General features: G+C 35.7%; 1 protein-coding gene across 1 annotated transcript; it reads left to right on the top strand.

Moving 5' to 3' along the window:
- The first annotated feature begins 15860 nt into the window (after positions 1-15860).
- Positions 15861-17565, top strand: LOC125656608 (uncharacterized). The gene is made up of 3 exons (XM_056145622.1): positions 15861-16207; positions 16522-16753; positions 17305-17565. Exons 1-3 carry the CDS (start codon positions 15861-15863, stop codon positions 17563-17565), a joined length of 840 nt encoding a protein of 279 aa, XP_056001597.1.
- The last annotated feature ends 1025 nt before the right edge of the window (positions 17566-18590 follow it).

Here is an 18590-nt window from a genome sequence, read left to right as displayed (position 1 = left end):
TTTTTTTTTGACGATGATAAGGTAAACACTTGTATATTCGATTTTCAACCTCTGAATTAAGATTTGATATGGACCTTAAAGTTGAAATTTAGCAGGGGACATACTCTGGTCTAGATAAAAACGTTTAAATGTCATTCCTTAATCCAATGATAGAAGTGTAACAACAGAATATTGATGCTCACAAGCTTGATTGTCATGTTTGCAAAGCTCATGAAACATCAGAAATGATTTCTATTAAGATATGAAAAACAGTATATCAACTCCTATGTTTAGTGTTGCTAATGTGAATGTGTTGTTACGTAACTAAGTATTAATGAATACATTAGATTCCATAACAATAACCCCTTTAATCAAAAACATTGAAAACAGTTTTTCTCAACCCATTATAGAACTTTTTTCACCACTCTCTTGTCAATTGTTTGATCTAGATTAGAATGGGTCCATGGTACTCCTTGCTTGTTGTAAGAAGCGACAACATGCACGGTCTTTAAGATGAGACCGCAAAACCGAGGTACCGTGTCAAAGTATGTGTGGCACAATTGAGATCCCACCAAGCTCAAAAGCCACAGCCGCCGATCGTAGACCTACATTTTGCAGTCCTTCACCTGCAATGGTGACATCTCCATATGAGTGAAACATTCTCGAGGAGACATTAACAAATTACAACTGACCAAGCGATTGACATGTATGCTAAATCTCTCAATCTCTCCTCCATCCACAAATGTGTACGATCACGTACTATCCTGTTATTTTCTGAGCCACAAATAAGAGTCACGTCTGTGAAAAGGTATACCTGTACATGTTCAAGCTGGCTGTTTCTCATGGCATCCAATTTTACATCGTTTTTTTATTTTCTACAGGGGTGTCAGGGTAAACGGAAATAGAGCAATTCAAAGAATTCATAAGAAGTGTAACACTTTAAAAATTGATATACTTAATAGAAAAAATCAAAGATTTCAGTAGGGGTGTAGTCTTGCAGATTATACAATCCGTAATGACAATGGAATGTGACGTCGCTAGTGTGGCGCATGTAAAACAAAACCACACCGATATTTATTTCCAAGCGTTGAACAAATTCTTAACACATATCTTATATCTGTGAAAGGTGAAGATAACAAAAATTGATCAATCTCATTAATCCCATAAGCAATATAAAATAGATAGTTGCGCAAACACGAACCCATGGACAGTCCAAAAATGGGATCAGGTTCTTAGGAGAAGTAAACATCACCTGTCAATCGGTCACACCCGCCGTGAGCGCTATATCTTGATTAGGTAAAAAGAGTTTTCTGTAGTCAAAATCAGAGTGCCACGAACGGTCCAACAATCCGTATGAAACACGTCAGACATCATTTGACCCAATGATGGGTTGTATTGACAAACTAAATCATTATAATGGCCACATAATTTGTGAAATGCTGACCTTAAACGAGACTCTTGAAATCCCTGTACCATCAACTTTTTTGTTATCCGCTTGCCCGACTTAATTACTGACCATACGCAGAACAAGCTCTTGTGTATCGAATGGATTGAGATATATAAAAACCAAATACAGGTGATAATGGAATATTGCTACAAAAATATGGGAAGTTGACGATGGAGAAGGTGAAATCACCCCGTTTGTCATAAAGTTGAGTTGTTAGTTTGCCGTTATTATCTATATTAGATTATACATTACATTCTATCCATCTTTACCATTAACTAATTTCATTTCGATAACGAATGACAGAACAGCAGGCTGCTATGATGGCTACTACAGAAATGAGACAAGTGGGAAATGCATCAGTGAGTAACCAGCTATTACTGAAAATAGGAAAGACTTGATGTGTTGTAACTAGATATAAGAATATCATCTTATACTATACTTAACTATAGAATTGTTGATAAAGTTTTCTATGTTTCTATGTGTTTACGTGTCTTTGAGAAGTATCGCTTGTGCATAGTCTTAACTAGCTGTAGGTGAAATGGTTAGAAATTTTGACCCGTAGAGAGCACATTGAGATTTCTTATTCGTGTCAATACATACATGACACGGGGCCTCCACTTGTGAGGTCATATCTATTGCCTTTTACTTCTAATGCCGGGTGAAGGAACATTCACCACCTATGTTAAACGTCATACTTTTGATGAAAATCAAAACTGAGTCGTCCGGTTGCGAAACAAACACTCTCACTACTGCGTTACTCCGACCAGTCGTGGGGAAAGTCCTTGAGGATATGAATATTAATTTCAGAATATGTATTCTTATTTCAAATATGATATACAGTTCACTGTCTAAAATATCATTTCATCAACTGCAATGAATCCGATATACTAATCAATATGGAAACAAATAATCTAATGTTTTAATTTCTTTAACTTATAGATCAATAGTGATCGAGAAAAAAATAATAGCTCTCACTAAGTGAATATGTCTATGTTAAAAATGTTTAAAATGTTAACTGTTTGCTTTGCAGAATGCACCCCAGGATATACAGGCCCAAATTGTTCCGTACCCTGTGTAGATGGATTATACGGAAAACTTTGTCAATTTAAGTGTCCTTCTTTCTGCTCAAACTGTAACATTATCAATGGAAGTTGTCCCAAAGGTTTGTCAGTTACATGAATTATATCGATTGTTGCGAGACAAAACCAAAAGCATAATCGACGACGAAGACAGCGTATTATAATGCATATATAGGTTGTCTTAATTCCATAAACACATTGCTTGAACTTTTCTGGAAATACAAATTATTTAATTCTGCTTAATTTGATATACTTAGAAAACCCTGGTACTGCATTTCAATTTTCTTCCTCGGTGCTTTCGAAATATCATATAATCACATATAATTCCAATGTTAAACGTCATACATACGTTTGATGAAAATCGAAAGCGGGTCGTCTGGTTGCGAAAAAAGTGCCCTCATTACTGGGTTACTACGAATAGTCGTGAGTAATGTCCTTAAGGATATGAATATTAATATTAGAATATGTTCTGTTATTTCGAATAAGAGGAATATTAAAATCCAGTATTAGACATATGAAAACAAAGTACGTACCACCTCTCCTTCTGTGTTTAGCAAAGCAGAAGTGATAAAAGAATTAGATAGGTTACTTAAGGAGTATGTTTTGGTTCCAGCTGACAAAGCTAGTAACAACATTATCTTTGTTTGTAAGGCTCATTATTACAACTGTATTTCAAACGAACTTGGCATTAATTCTACGTTTAGTAATCGTATTTATACTCCAACTGCCCTTTCAAAAGATGAAATTTTTCAAAACCATGCTTCAGTTTAAGACACCTTTGATACCCCAGTCAATGGATTAAATGAATATACCGTAGCTATATTGGATTCCTAAACTACATAAAATCCTTACAAACAAAGGTACCTTGCTACCTTTGCTCCTCACGAAAATATTAACAGCCGTGAAAGAGAATCCTCAAACTGACTGTACCACAACATGCCAGAAGTGTAAATTGCATAAAATTGTTTTTGGAAAACAAATCTGTAAATCAGACATGTGTAAATCAGACATTTCACTGTCTAAAAGATCATTTCATGAACTGCAATGATACCAATTTACCAAACAATATGTAGACAAGTAATCTAATGTTTAAATTTAACTTATAGATCAATAGTAATGGAGAGAAAAAATGACTCTCGCTAAATGACTATTTCTTATGTTAAGAATGTGTGTAAAGTGTTCACTGTTTGCTTTGACAGAATGCCCCCCAGGATACAAAGGACCAAATTGTTCCATACCCTGTGTAAATGGATTCTACGGAAATAATTGTCAACATAAATGTTCTTCCACCTGCTCAAACTGTAGCAATATCGATGGAAAATGTCCCAAAGGTTTGTCAGTTATAGGAATTATATCAAATGTTGCGAGACAAAACCAAAAGCATACTCGACGACGAGGACATCATATGGTATATAGTTTGACTTAATTTCACAAAGACGCTCACATTATTACAAGCGACACATTCATGTAGCATAATACTTTTCTATACAGAAATTGATTGATTATTTCACGTCCTGTCGAAACTTTTTCAATCACATTTAAACGTCTACATACAACTTCATGGTCCCAAAAGTGACACAGTAAGAAAACAATGAAGATACCAAACCGTGATGAATTACATACAATTTATAAAGAATACGAAATTAAAAATAGGGCAAACACGGATTCCCGGATACACCAAAGGTGGGATCAGGTGCCTGGGAGGATTAAGCATTGTTGATCAGCCTTTTATTTTCATCAGGTAAAAGACGTAATATGTAGCCAAATTCAGTATGTAAAGATCGGTCTAACAATTGGTATGAATTATTTCACACAGTGCTTGATCTAAAGACGGATCGTATTGGTAAATTTTGACCGTTATAATTATCATGGATTTATGAAATGCTGAATTTAAAAGAGGCTGTTGAAATTCGAAATCCGCTAGTGGACCAAAAACTCTTCGGTACCGAATATGTTGAAACCCCTTTAAGATCAACTTATTTGTGAGTAGCCTACCTTGACACTAAAGCTGATGATACGCGAATCATACTCATGCTAAACAGTTGAGGGAAATAAACACCATATTCCGGTGATAATGGCATATTGTTGAATAATTATGACATATGGACAAGAGCAAAATCAGTGCGATCTAAAAAATGTAAAACTTATACGGTACCAATTTTGATACAAATAAGGGATGCTCAACCGAAATGTTTGAAATCCGAAATAACGATAAACGTGCTAGAGCTATACCATGGGAAAATAGAGTGCCTTAAGTGGAGTCAAATTCGTCTAAGGATAAAAGTTATGCATGAGGGAAATAATCCTTAATTTTGAAATGAATTTTTTAATTTTATCACAGCAATTAACTATACTTCTGTATTTTCAAGGTAGTAACGAAGTATTTAGCTGCTGTAGAGACCCTCGAGAACTAACAGTCCACCAGCAGAGGCCTCGACCCAGGAGTCATTATGTAAAATGTATCTAAACATCTACAGTATTTATTTTCTTTATTTGCGAAGAATAAATGCTACATGTTAGAGATTACCCTAAAATGTATGATCGGAGCACGGTTTTCTTGAAAGCAGGTTAACTTTAACACAGTGGTTAGGTTTAATGCAATGATAAGTCCTTATCAAGTGATCAGCTAACGCAATGGTTAAATCCTGTTTTTCAAAAACAATTTAACGTAATGGTTAGCTAACACTGTATTATATGGGTTAATCACTTCTTAACCATTTGATTACCCATGATGTACTTCCACTTCCTATGTACACAACATGGCCTAAATTGTCTGCAAAATTGGGAAGAAAAGAAGAAGTGTTAATTTCAGCATTGCAGAAACCAACATAATATGCAATCTGGTAAAGGAACATCCCATATTAGAGTCCAAGTTACTCTGTTACAAATATTGAGATGTCAAACAAAAGTATACTGAACACCGGAGGGAGAAAAAGAAGACAGGAGAAGGTCCCCGCCAAAACCTCTATCACAATCTATGATGGAGGTAGTTGACATGCACCGGGATTCTTCTTATTTTTTCAGAAATCGTTGGGGTAATGGAGACCTCCCTTTGGGACCAATCTGGTTTGTTAGTTTTATTATATATTTGAAAGAGCAATCACATTTACATAGTCATGTATTTTTTCTGCTTAATTTATACATGTGTTACACTTGTTGAATTGGGTTCCTGTATGCACCTCTGAGTATGACATTGACACCAGACTCGTAAAACATTCCAATGAAGTGATATTTAAGTGGAATTCATTCTCTAAGCTTACAGAGTATGTTTTTTTTAAATGAATTCAACACGGAAAATATTTCTATTCATGCAATTTAACTCAGAATGAACTGAAAAATTTAGTCCAATGTAATGATTCGTCTGCTCTTCATTTTCTCAAGGGCAATATATATTTGTCTTTTTTGTATCATTGATAATAAAATAACTACATTTGTTCATTAAGGTACATATCGATCAATTTGAACTGCTATTAATAGGTTTACATTCAAAAATATTAATTACAAGTAAATGTGTGTAATAGCACCACAAACGTAACATTTTAAATGATTCGAGGGTTCCTAAGGTCAATGCGAAATAGTTACCATCATGATCACAGACTGTTTGCACGTTTATAATGTGAAATTATTTCCTATTAACATAGGCGTTTTCGTCTGAGGTAGGTGTAATAATTCAGACATGGGTTCCATCGAACAGCCGATGACACTGGGAACGCCGGTTTGCTGGTAAAAATCGGTTCTTATTAACACCATTACCATGTTTGTTGTTGGTTATGTAATGAAGCGTCCTGCCCGAATGTCCGACTGACAATTGTGTCAGTAACTTCTTTCACAGCGTTAACCCCCTTCCCCACAATCACACACTTTAACGAATATACCGTTGCCCCACAATCACGCACTTTAACGCATATACCTTTGCTCCACAAGCATGCACTTTAACGCACTTTCAACGTGCATTTGTTTTACTGTGTTACTTTTTGTTAATGTAGCGAAAAGTTAATTTTTTAATGCAATACATGGGAAAATTCATTCCATAGTATATATAACGTCGTAATTGATCATAAACGTAAACACATATGTCATTTCACTTAACATCTTGGGGTGTGCGACAAAAAGTGACAATATGAGCGATTCACCGGATTTATTCGATACATGTAGTTCCGACAGTAGCGAAAACACAGATTCGGAAGATATATCCATTGCGGACTTGGACATTTTCGATTTAGAAGATGAACTAGTTCAACCATTACAGCCTTTAGAACTTGAATGGTCCTCTGAATTAGAAGCTACAGAGACACCGCCATTTTTGTGTGAAGTTGGACCCTCGCATAATCTGCGACGGTCAGACAATGAGAAGAGCTTTTTTGATTTGATTTTTGATGAAAGATGCATTGAGGTATTGACCGAGGGAACAAATAAATATTCCAAAGAGACACAAGAGTTGATAGGTAGAGTATTATTAATATATTTGTAGTTTATTTACATAAGGGAATACCGGGTAATCTTTGTTAAATGTAAACAAAATAAATTTTCAAAAGTATCATTAAAAATCGCTTATTGTAGGTCCACAATAATAAAACTTGCAGTGATTTTGATTTGATTCGTCTAATCCTAATTTCAACAGGTGCGTTGCATTTAGATTCACACAGGCCTACTTTTTTTTAAATTCTTATTTCTAATCATTGAAAGCTTGCAGGAAATTTAGATTGATTAGATATTTCGCATAAGTTACGTACTTTTTATATTCACCCCTTTCGCCTACGCAAATGCTGAACATCTTACATAGGAAATTGACTTTGAGGTTATTGGGCGAAAATAAGAACTCTGTAATACTATACAGTAATCATTTTCATTTTGACATTTGTAAATTCATTTTATTTTGGAACAACATCACATTGTTGTGGGTTTTTTTACACGATTCACGAGAAATTATAGCTAAAGGAGCTAGCTGTCAAAGTTGGTGGGTTATCGTTAAATAAAGAACTTTTGGGGTTTTTGTTCGGTGTTTAACTTGGTGGAAATATAAATACAATATGGTTCGAACAACCACCCTGTCATTTTAAATTTTTACCATTTTTATACTTACACTGACAAATCAACTGCTGAATGATGTCACAACTCTGTAAAACAGTAAAAATCCCTATGTGTGTTATATCTATATAGACACCAAACGGGAATGTAGCAATTCTTATTGGACAGAGTCGGATAACTTTTGAGCTAAACGCGGGGCCATTTGTATAAATCAATATGACATGTATATTATTTGGAATACTTCTATCCACATCATAAAATAATGTCACGTTACCCGGATAGTTTTGGATTTTACAAAATCTGATAAAATAAAATTTCCAATTGCTATCAGGTCATGATCCAGCCTAGTATGATTGTACAACAGATAAAATGAGAACGTACCTGGGCCTGTTCATCATCATGGGTATTAACAAGTTACCAGACTACAAACTCCACTGGAGCAAAAATACGTTTTCGCAAATCCTGGGTTTATTCATGTAATGCCAGTCCGAAGATACGAGAAGAGAACTCAATACCTCCATTGTAGTTCCGCGGACACTGATGACCCGCTCTGTAAAATTCGCCCCATCTTGGAGTTGATATCGGAAAATATCTCAAAACGTTACAAACCCCGACAATACCAGATAATTGACGAGGGTATGATGGCATATAAAGGGCGCCACAATGTACTGTTATACTGATTGTGCATAATATACTTAATACATTCAAATAATTTTGATTTCAGTCATCCCTTTTTATAGAAAAAAAGTGGAGAAATTATGTATTAAATGTATACAAGTAATAGTTAGACAAAAACAATCTTAGTTAATAACAAGTGATTGAGACTACCCCCCCCCCCCCCCCACACCCATACGTACATGCATGTATTTGCATTGCCTTTATGTAAAAGTTAATCAACACCGATATTTACTTTGTTATTAGAGATTTTTCATCCACGAATTTTGAGGTACGTTTATGCTAACCATGTATGTAAATTATGATCGCTGTTATTGTAGACTAAACAGTATATTCCATCCAAACCAACACGTTGGGGTCTGACAGTTTGGTTACGATGTGATAGTGTTACTGCCTTTTGTCATCAAGTGGACCTGTATCTCGACAGAGATCAATACAGATGGATCCGGAAATCTGTTGGTCATGCGGTTGTGAAAAAATTGACCAAAGGATTGGAAGGAAGGAATTTCCATTTATTTTATGACAATTTTCCCACATCTATATCCCTTGCGAGGTCACTACTTAAAAAGAAGATATTTTCGTGTGGAACAATCATAAGAACAGGAAGGGATTTCCATCAGATTTGAAGATCCTACCTCGCATGTCTCAAGGAGAATATGCCATACGGTATTTATCAAATTGGTATTAAATACCCGCACCTAAATTACTTTGAAATATGGAAAGTGTAAGGGGCGAGGTCAAAAGTGCAATGTCTGACGAAAAACTAAATTCACATATTTTCCTGAAGACCCCCACCCCACGCTTAGAGCTAAATGAAAGGTAAAAATTACGAACAGTGATCAAAATAAACCAAATATGATGAATGTTGAAACTAATCGATTAACGAGTAAACGTATACGAATATATATCACTCTGTATACCTTTTCTACTGTTTATTTACAAATTAAAGTGTTCATTAAAACTATTAAATGTTCATTAAATTGTAATATTATAATGTGGTTTTTAACAGTCACATGTCTTTTTTCTTTTTCCACGTAAGTGCAATATATGTTAGATGACAAGAACTTACGGGAGTTTTCACCCCCTCCCCCTAACTAATTGGATTTAGATTTTCATCCGACATCGATCTTTTGATCTCGCTCCTAATGATACTGAATTAAAGTACTTAAGAAATGGCGTGCGCCATACGCAGAGTATAGGACTTGAATACACGTGAATATGTATTTGTCCTTCTAGGCAGGATGGTCAGCTGACTACCACATTATGGATGGACAGTCAACCTCTTGCAGTATTATCGACTGTTTCATCTCCAGCGGAAATGAGTACCAATGCAAATCGGCGCCTTAAGGATGGGGCTGTAGTTTCCATTCCCCGACCACAGAGTGTTGGTCAATACCAATCATTTTTCCGAGGCGTTGACATTTTTGACCAGTTACGATCGAAATATTCAGTTGGTCGGCCCAGCAAAAAATGGTAGAAATATGTCATGTACTTCCTGATCAACACAGCAATCATTAACATATTTCTCATCATGAAGGAGAGTGCAGATCTGCCCAAGAGGAGGTACAGACAGCTTGACGTCCGCCTATCACTTGCACAACTCTTAATCGCAGTATTCAGGACACCACAAAAGACAGCTACCAGGCGACAACAAACCTTAAATTCTACAACCCATAAGTTCGGTAGACTGTCAATCAAACGGCCTTATTGCAAATCCTGCTCTAAAGCTGTCCCGAAAAATAGGAAGGACACAGCATACGGATGCCAGTTGTGTGATGTAGATTTATGTGGAAAACAATGCTTTTTTTTATTTCACAATTTCTTGAGCACTGGAGAGTGATTATCGAAAATTTACAACATAGTGAAATCTTATTTACACGACGTGTTGCAGAAATATTCCAATTAGTCTGAATAAATGAAAACGTTAACGTTAAAACTTGTGTAAAACTAAATCGATCACGTTTCCTTTGTCATGTTTGTTTGAAATGAAGATTGAATTTAATAACAAGATTACTTGAATTGAAAACAAAAATCTAAATCATATTTCGAATAAAAATAAACGAATTTAACGATAATAAACCCTTTGAAAAGAAAATATTTTACACCTATATTCATCGTAAATTTTGACTTGCTTCTACTCCCGATTCGAAAGTAATAAGGTGTCAGTTTTTATAATAACTATTCACGGTAAGCTAAATTAATATATGAGAACGGAAAACGTTGCGAAAAAATGTGTTAAAAATTCCGATTTTTTGCAAATCAGCTAAGAAGCGCTGTGAGGAAAAGGGTAACGTCATCATTCAGTGGCGAAAGTAAATGCTACTTTTACGTCATAGGCGGCGTGATAGGCAAAGAGTTAAAGACTGTGCTCTTCTCAATAATATAAATCTACCTAATGTGTCCCCAATTACTTGTAAGAAACTACATGTACCTCTGGCATATAACCTAAGCGTAATAAAAATTGGTAGAACTACAATCAGGGCATGGCTCCGCTTGATTAACCTCTCTAAGTCGAATTTAAACACATTTGTTAAACATTCGACCCCTCTTCTACTCAAACGATAGTGCTTTCTTATTTCTTTGTCTAACCAGTTCTGTAGTGGGTTAGCCGATGCTCTGCTTTGTCTGAAGTGGACGCAAAAATGACTGAGCGGTCATATTCAATCAGGAAAAGGTCACTTTTGAAAACTGAGGCAATTGTAACGATCTCAAGATTTTAATTGCTTGTGGTAATACTTCCACAGTGTACGTCCGTTTAACCCTTTTAATGGTTTTATTTTTGCATCATTTTTGAATTGGAAAATAAGAAAACAAGAACACATCTTTTAATACTTGATCCACCTCAATTTACGAGGGTATGTGAAGGAAGGTCATACTCCATTTGGATGCATGAGTTTCACTGTATCTAAATTCTGTCCTACAAAAAGGTATGAAGCTCCCAACCTTTTAGAGCCATTTCGGGTGTTTAATGCGAATTATTTTATATCATAACATGACAAATGAGCGCTTCATAATGACTTCATTACATGGCTGGTATAGACATATCACAAATGTACCGTAATAAAAAATGAAAAACGTATAACACTATGCCTGAGCATAATATTGATCTAACTGGTGATAATAATGGTAAAACACCGATAGTTTGTGAAATTGAATCCAAAATACAAAATAAAGCAATAAAAAGCACTCATGGACATACCAGAAGTGGTATCAGGTACATAGGTGTAATAATTATTCCCTGTCGATTGGTCACACTCACCATAAACCCCATGTCTTGATCAGGTAAACGTGTAATTTAATTAAAATTACACATGTAAAACTGCTCCTCTACGATGAGCTTCAATACAAAATCTAGCAGCTCCCAGTACGAGGTAATCTCAGGATGTTGACCATTCAGACCGTCACCTACAACATGTTCGGTACGCTCATATATCAGAACTACGTACCTTTTCTGAAGTGTCCCGATAATCCTGAGTAAAGAAATTAACATGGCGGCTGTCATAGTTTCCTCGCCGAGCAGTTCATGGGGGTAATTTTTTACCGAATTCAGTCGGTGACATACCATGCAATCATTACAATCAAGCTTAAGGAGACTCTGCAAATTTCCAGCTGTTGAAGCTTCAATTGTATGTTTGGGAATGAAAGGGTAAGATAGGGAACAGTGATCAATCTCATAACTCCTATAAGCAATACAAAATAGATAGTTGGGCAAACACGAACCCTTGGACATACCAGAGGTGGGATCAGATGCCTAGGAGGAGTACGCATCCCCTGTCGCCACGTCACACCCACCGTGAGCCCTATATCCTGATCAGGTAAACGGAGTTATCCGTAGTTAAAATCAGTGTGCCAAGAACGGTCTAACAATCGGTATGAAACATGTCAGATAGCATTTCACCCAATGGTAGGTTGTGTTGACGAACTAAATCGTTTAACGACTATAGCATTTGCGAAATGCTGAGTTTCGTCGAGACTGCTGAAACCCCTCTATAATCAACTTGTTTGTCAGTAGCTTGCCTCAATTAAAAAAAAAATTAAGAACAAGCTCTTGCCTATCGAATCAGTTGAGAGATATAAACACCATATGGAGATGATGAAAGAATATTTTTAATGCTGAACAATAATCATATAAGATACAGGAAGACTACTGCCAAACAAGTTGATGGTGCAATGGTTTCAACAGCCTCGTATAAAATCAGTATTTCACAACCTTTATGCTAGTTAAAACAACGTAGTTTGCTACTCTCCGTTTCGTATTGCTTATGAAAGTTATGAAATTGATCAGTGTTCGTTATCTTCACTTTTCACACTTTCTAACTGGTGGATCGGTTGCGCCAATGGTTATTTTTATTGGTTGTTTTACGTGTTTCATACCAATTCTTGAGTCGTTGTTTAGATACTTGACTCCCTTTACTTCATCGCCAAAAAGCTCTCGCAGTGAATGTGACCGGTCAACAGGGGATGTTTGCTCATACAACGTTCCACTTCATGATAGGTTGTATTTCCTGATACTATTATAACGACCCTAAAATTTACGAATGCTGCCTTAAGACAAAACTTTTAAAACCCTTGTAGCATCAACTGATTTATCATTAGACTACCACAAGTTTGAAATTGACGATACACAAATTATGCTCTTACCAATCAATTGTGGGACAAAGATGCAAACTACAGGTGGCAAATGAATAGATGTGGGAAGTTGATATAATGGCTGAGTTGTGAATGCAAGGTGAAGATAACGAACAGTGATCAATCTCATAACTCCTACAAGCAATACAAAATAGATAGTTGGGCAAACACGGACCCCTGGACACACCAGAGGTGGGATCAGGTGCCTAGGAGGAGTAAGCATCCCCTGTTGACCGGTCACACCCACCGTGAGCCCCATATCCTGATCAGGTAAACGGAGTAAGCCGCAGTCAAAATCAGTGTGCTAAGAACGGCTTAACAATCGGTATGAAACACGTCAGACAGCATTTCATCCAATGCTATGTTCAATAAACTATCCCAGTACGAAGCAGATATAGAAAGTTCTAAGATGTCTATGATTTTGAATACACTCGGATAAATCGAATCGACATCTGAATGGAAATGCATATTGCTAATAGAAAATACGTCGTTGATATATCTAAATGTCGCCTTTCAGGCCACAACAAAATAATTTGTCTTTTCATGATTTTTAATAAATTATCCCTTGTAGAAGTATAAAAAAAACCAGACCAACTATTTAATTAATACAATTTGTCTCCATGGAACTTCCAAAAGCACTGTTGAAAGACACGTACACGAATCCCTATTTATTGTAAATGAGAAATTCTGGCAAATTTTTAGTATTAACTTCAGATAACTTTTTGTGGAATCAGGGTGATGAAAAGTAAAGATAACGAACAGTGATCAATCTCATACCTCCTACAAGTAATACAAAATAGATAGTTAGGCAAACACTGACCCCTAGACACGTCAGAGGTTTAACATTTTTGATGACTGTACAGGAAACATGAATGAAAGGCGAAGATAACGAACAGTGAGTAATCTCATAACTCCTTTAAATTGACTGATTCACGATTTTCCTCCAAAATTTGTATTTCACTCTAAGTAATCAAAATCTATACTCTAATATGTTTTAGAAGGTTTCACAAAAAATTGAGGAAGCTCATTATAGAGAGTTTATTATTTGTTTTGAAATCAAAGATTGAGGTGTGTTATTGTTTACGAGTTTTCAAAATAAATAGATACTGATCCAATTTTATTATATATATCACATCTCACGTATGCTTTAGGTAAAATGTGTCATCTAAAAGTTAAAATTTGTAATTGTACAAAATGAAGATGCTTTGAATTACAAAATTAATGTTTCACTGGTTTGTTTGTTTACATAAAAAGACTCGAGTCTTTGTTTACATAACACAGAATCAAAACTAAAATATTGCTGTTATCCTTACATTCAGACGGTCCAAATTTTGGTTGTCAACATTAAATGAGCTATATTTTTAATTTTTAACATCACAAATGAAAAATATTTCTTTCGATAAACGTGAACCGGTCCCTATAAGGAGTACAAAGTAAAGACTTCTAAATATTCCATTTTTGTTGATAAGCAATTGTTTATAATGCCAAAAAACTTAGTCATTGAATTATCGTGAGGAATGGGTCTGTAAAATGTCAATCTAATTAAAATCAGGCTTTTTAGATCCACACCGTATACTATGCGTAAGAAGATCTGAATAACCCGACTAGGGGTCATGTTCATGTGAACTTGATGTTAGCCAATCAGCGCGTCGCCTCTGAAATCATCGGAGTTCACAATTGAAGCAACATGGCTGCAATTGTTTGGTTTGAAAGAAAACACATCACCCCTAGATGTGACATCACAATGCACCGTTTACGTCGACTGGCGTTTATTCTTCGCATTGATTAAGTAAACCATCTTGAAAACTACTCGAATTGCACCCATCCCTATCCATACATAAATTGCAATTCACAATTAATTTGATTTGGGTGCATTTTATATCGTATGTTTTGTTGTTCGTATGGACGGAATAAATTAGGCATTAGTGCGGAAGTTTATAATTTCTGATGTGAGAATATATAATTTTATAAAGTGGAATAAAATTCGTGGGAGACTTGTTTCCGAATTGCCGGGAACAGCCTAAATAGCCACTACTGTCTGTATAGCGCAATCTGACTGGCTGATAGTTCCCATGAATATTCCACGCCATAGGTCAAGGGGATGTGACCTTCTATGGGATTATATCAGATCCTATTGTAGCGATTGTCAACGTATTTTAGGATCTGATTTTGATTAGATTGGTAGAATACTGAAAAGTTATACTTTTTGATGTTGTTGATTTGGGAAAAGTTTCGTTTCATATTTGCAAGAACTTATTTGGGACTTTGTAGAATCCATGTTAAATTTAAACCACTTCTCTCACATGTTTGTTGAATAATACGTATTAACTTTCTCCTTCACAGCAGTCAATATTTTTTGTCGAGCAACTAGAAATGTTCAGTAGACCATTTACTGGATTCAGTAATGTATCTCTGTACGGATTTTTGTGAATTTTTGGAATACTGTATAGAAATGACAACCCATATTATTTCGTTGTATTAACTGTGATATTAAATGTGGTTTATAATTGAAACACAATTTTGAAGGATTTCATCTTTTGAAAGGGAACTAGGAGTATAAATAGTATTACCAAATGTGGAATTAATAGTTTGTTTAAGATACAGATGTAATAATGAGTCTTACAAACACAAACAAAGCTGTTATGCACAAGCTTAGTCAACTAGAACCAATAAACATTCCTCGTTTGAATTATCTAATTCTTGCATCTCTTCTGGTTTGCTACACTTCTAGTTTACTATATATTCCATGGCAAATTCTTCCACATCTGCTTCATATTTGATTATTTTATTGCACAACGAGGTTAACAGCCAACTCAATTTGATTAAAATTAGATCTTCCATCCGCTCCCCAGTTTTCGATACGTCGCGTGGAAGATTTAACAATATCCCATTAGGGGTCATGTCAGAGTTCACTTTGGTTTGGCCAATCAAATAGTCACTGCTTACATCTTTGGATGTAAAAGTAAATAACGGTAAGCCTCGAGAAGTTCCGAATGTTTAAACTTCCGAATGAAAAAAAAAACATGGCAGCGCCAGTTGGAACGCATGTGAGTACTCGGACTACCCCACGAAAAGTATATCCTCTGGGGAACATTTGCCTTATCTGGGGGTTTTCATTTGTAAGCAAATCTGTTGACACTGATGGCAACATTAAAATCAACAAATACCTGGACAAAACACTTCGACTTTCCACGGACCGAATGGAAGTTTTGAAAGATGTGTACGGAATTCCGGATAGTGTGGTGTATCCAACTGAACCAGGTGTGTGTCAAAAGTGTTTCAGAAGTACCGAAAGAGTATTAAAACTGGAAAAGGAAGCAGCAACTATGAGGGAATCTGTTAAAGCATCTGTTCAACTCACGCTCCAAAGGTCAGTCACATTTAAATAGCTCTGCTCACTTAGAAAGTCGATTAATTCCCCCGTGACCTTTTTCCCCAACTTCAAAATGGCAAGTCAAACTCGTTGATAGAATACAACTCACTAGGTTCATATACGTTTATAACTGCATATTTAATCGATTTCAATTGAATAAGTATCAAAGTAAATGTGTGTGTTGAAGGGGGGTCACTTTCATACAGATTTTGTTCAACATATTTCCAAAAAGATATTTCATTTGTTTCAATATGTGTGGCTTTAATAATAAAAAAAACTTGATGTTATGCTGTACATTCAATCTCATATAAATTTAATGTTTGTGTGCCTTCCCCCTCTAAAAGATCCATTGAAAAGAGAGAAATAAGGAGCCCATTTAAAGAAAATACTGATGTAAAGAGGGTTCGACCAGATGATCCACTGTTAGTACCTATCAGAAGGGTAATGCCCGTGAAGCTGGTACAACTCCAGCCTACCAGCGCTAATGTAATTGTGGATACCAACAAAGCACGGCGATGTCTTGGTGGGGACTTTTTGAAACAGGTAATGGCTGGGTATTGCACTCGATTTCTATGTAAAAGCAGTGTGCCGGTGTGTATTGCAAAGGATTAATACAATCTGACATGCCAATCAGATTGGTATTAAGTTCTTGAGTCGTCTCCTATTTATTGTCAAACTATTTATTGCTATTACGCTTAGTGAGTGTAAGGTATAGGATATATCAACTATTATGATTACAATCATATGTACATGAATGTGGCTGAAACACTTGTATGCTGTATTAATCATAATTATGTTGCCACCTGCTGCCTTCATTCCTACTACTGTTGGAAAGATTATGAATTACCCCTGCTAGTGGATAAAGTTTTCAAGAACTTTGAACACACATAACTTCATAAATTGCAGACCACAAGTAACTGAATATCTTTGAATACATTGTAGGAGAAAATAGCTGATAAACATGAAAATGTTCTTTGAAATGACTGACATTTGTAAAGAATTAAGGGAAATGTTAGATGATCCGCAGCACTCCGAGAACTACTGGCTTTCGAGAATGCTTGAAAATGAACGTTTGAAGTGTCACTTTTGTGAAGCGACCTATGCATGTGTGTGTTCACTCCAATCCCGTGAACCAAAAAAAGCATAATGTTCAAATCCCTCCAAAGAAGTCAAAATTGAAAGAGAAGAAAAGAGATCAGCTCCAGGATTACTTGGTAATGGTATTCAAGCTTGTCATTCTTCACAAAAACTTGGACACAGCTGTAGATATGGGAGATGGAGAGCGGGCAGTCAGGTCAGCTAAGTATGAACTGCCTCTATATAACAAGACGAACAAAGTCAAATACCTGATATGATCTATTCAGCTCACAGCCTTAACATCAAATAGTGGTGTACTCCCAGAAGACCAAAGACAACGGCTAGTTGCAAACAGATTTGTCAATATTCAAGGTGGACAAAATAACAACATTGCCCTTGATGAATACCTTGAAATGGTGAACCGTGAAAGAAAAGTAGCTTGTACTGGCAATCAGTCGAAAGATAGCATCATTCTCCATTCCAAGGAATAACCACATTTAGTCAATTTTGTAAAACATCTCGATGAAATCGCAAATGTTCGTCAAAAAAGGGCTTTCATCACCTACCTTCGTACCAGAGTGATGTGAAAAAGGATTTACAGGATTTAATGCAAAATGATATTCTTGTGTATGATCCAAATAGGAAACTTCACTGCAAAAGATTTGTCATTGATAGAAATCCGTTCGACAACGCATTTATCAAACTCCCAATTATGATTCATAGGCACAAACCAATTTTGCCATTTTGTCGACTCCGGATTTTTCACATTTGATTTTGCCAGCTTCTCTACGCAGAAACTACAAGTGCGTGCATGTCATAAATATCTGCATATTATCGAAGTTTTAAGAATTTCAATCAAGTTGATGTCTTGATACGTTGCGTTATGTACATTGTATATGGTACTGTCATTGTGTAGTATTGTGCCAAAACAGGTAAAAAAAAATAGGACTTTGGTTTGTAAGGTCTTGTATTGAAATTGATATTGAATTTGATGACTGATTTTATCTTGAGGCAGATGTTAAAAAAAAAACATTTTCTTTTACCATCCATTTAACACAATAATAAACATGTACAATTCTTGCATGTCTTGAGCTTGAATAAAGCAAATACAAACAGTGACACTAGGTATTCCCTTAAATTTATTGACATGATCGAAGAAACATTTTAAAGATTAAGGGCGAGATTAAAAGTTGAATGTCTGACACATACACCCCACCCCAATCAAATACCTAGTACTTTTCTTCTAGACATTGCAACCCCTTAAAAATAATGATTTAACTCAATTCTTAAGTATAGGTACAAT

The sequence above is a fragment of the Ostrea edulis genome, chromosome 7 (assembly GCF_947568905.1).
Source record: "Ostrea edulis chromosome 7, xbOstEdul1.1, whole genome shotgun sequence".
NCBI lineage: Eukaryota > Metazoa > Mollusca > Bivalvia > Ostreida > Ostreidae > Ostrea > Ostrea edulis.
Note: the sequence above shows the minus strand (reverse complement) of the source record. Positions and strands in the feature narration are given on the sequence as shown.

What these genes read in the sequence shown, in the direction of transcription:
- LOC125656608 (XM_056145622.1), top strand. Translation starts at nt 15,861, where the DNA reads ATGGCAGCGCCAGTTGGAACGCATGTGAGTACTCGGACTACCCCACGA. An exon ending in GTTCAACTCACGCTCCAAAG is followed by an intron (nt 16,208 to 16,521) that starts GTCAGTCACATT and finishes AATCTCATATAA; the next exon opens with ATTTAATGTTTGTGTGCCTT. An exon ending in GTGGGGACTTTTTGAAACAG is followed by an intron (nt 16,754 to 17,304) that starts GTAATGGCTGGG and finishes ACTTTTGTGAAG; the next exon opens with CGACCTATGCATGTGTGTGT.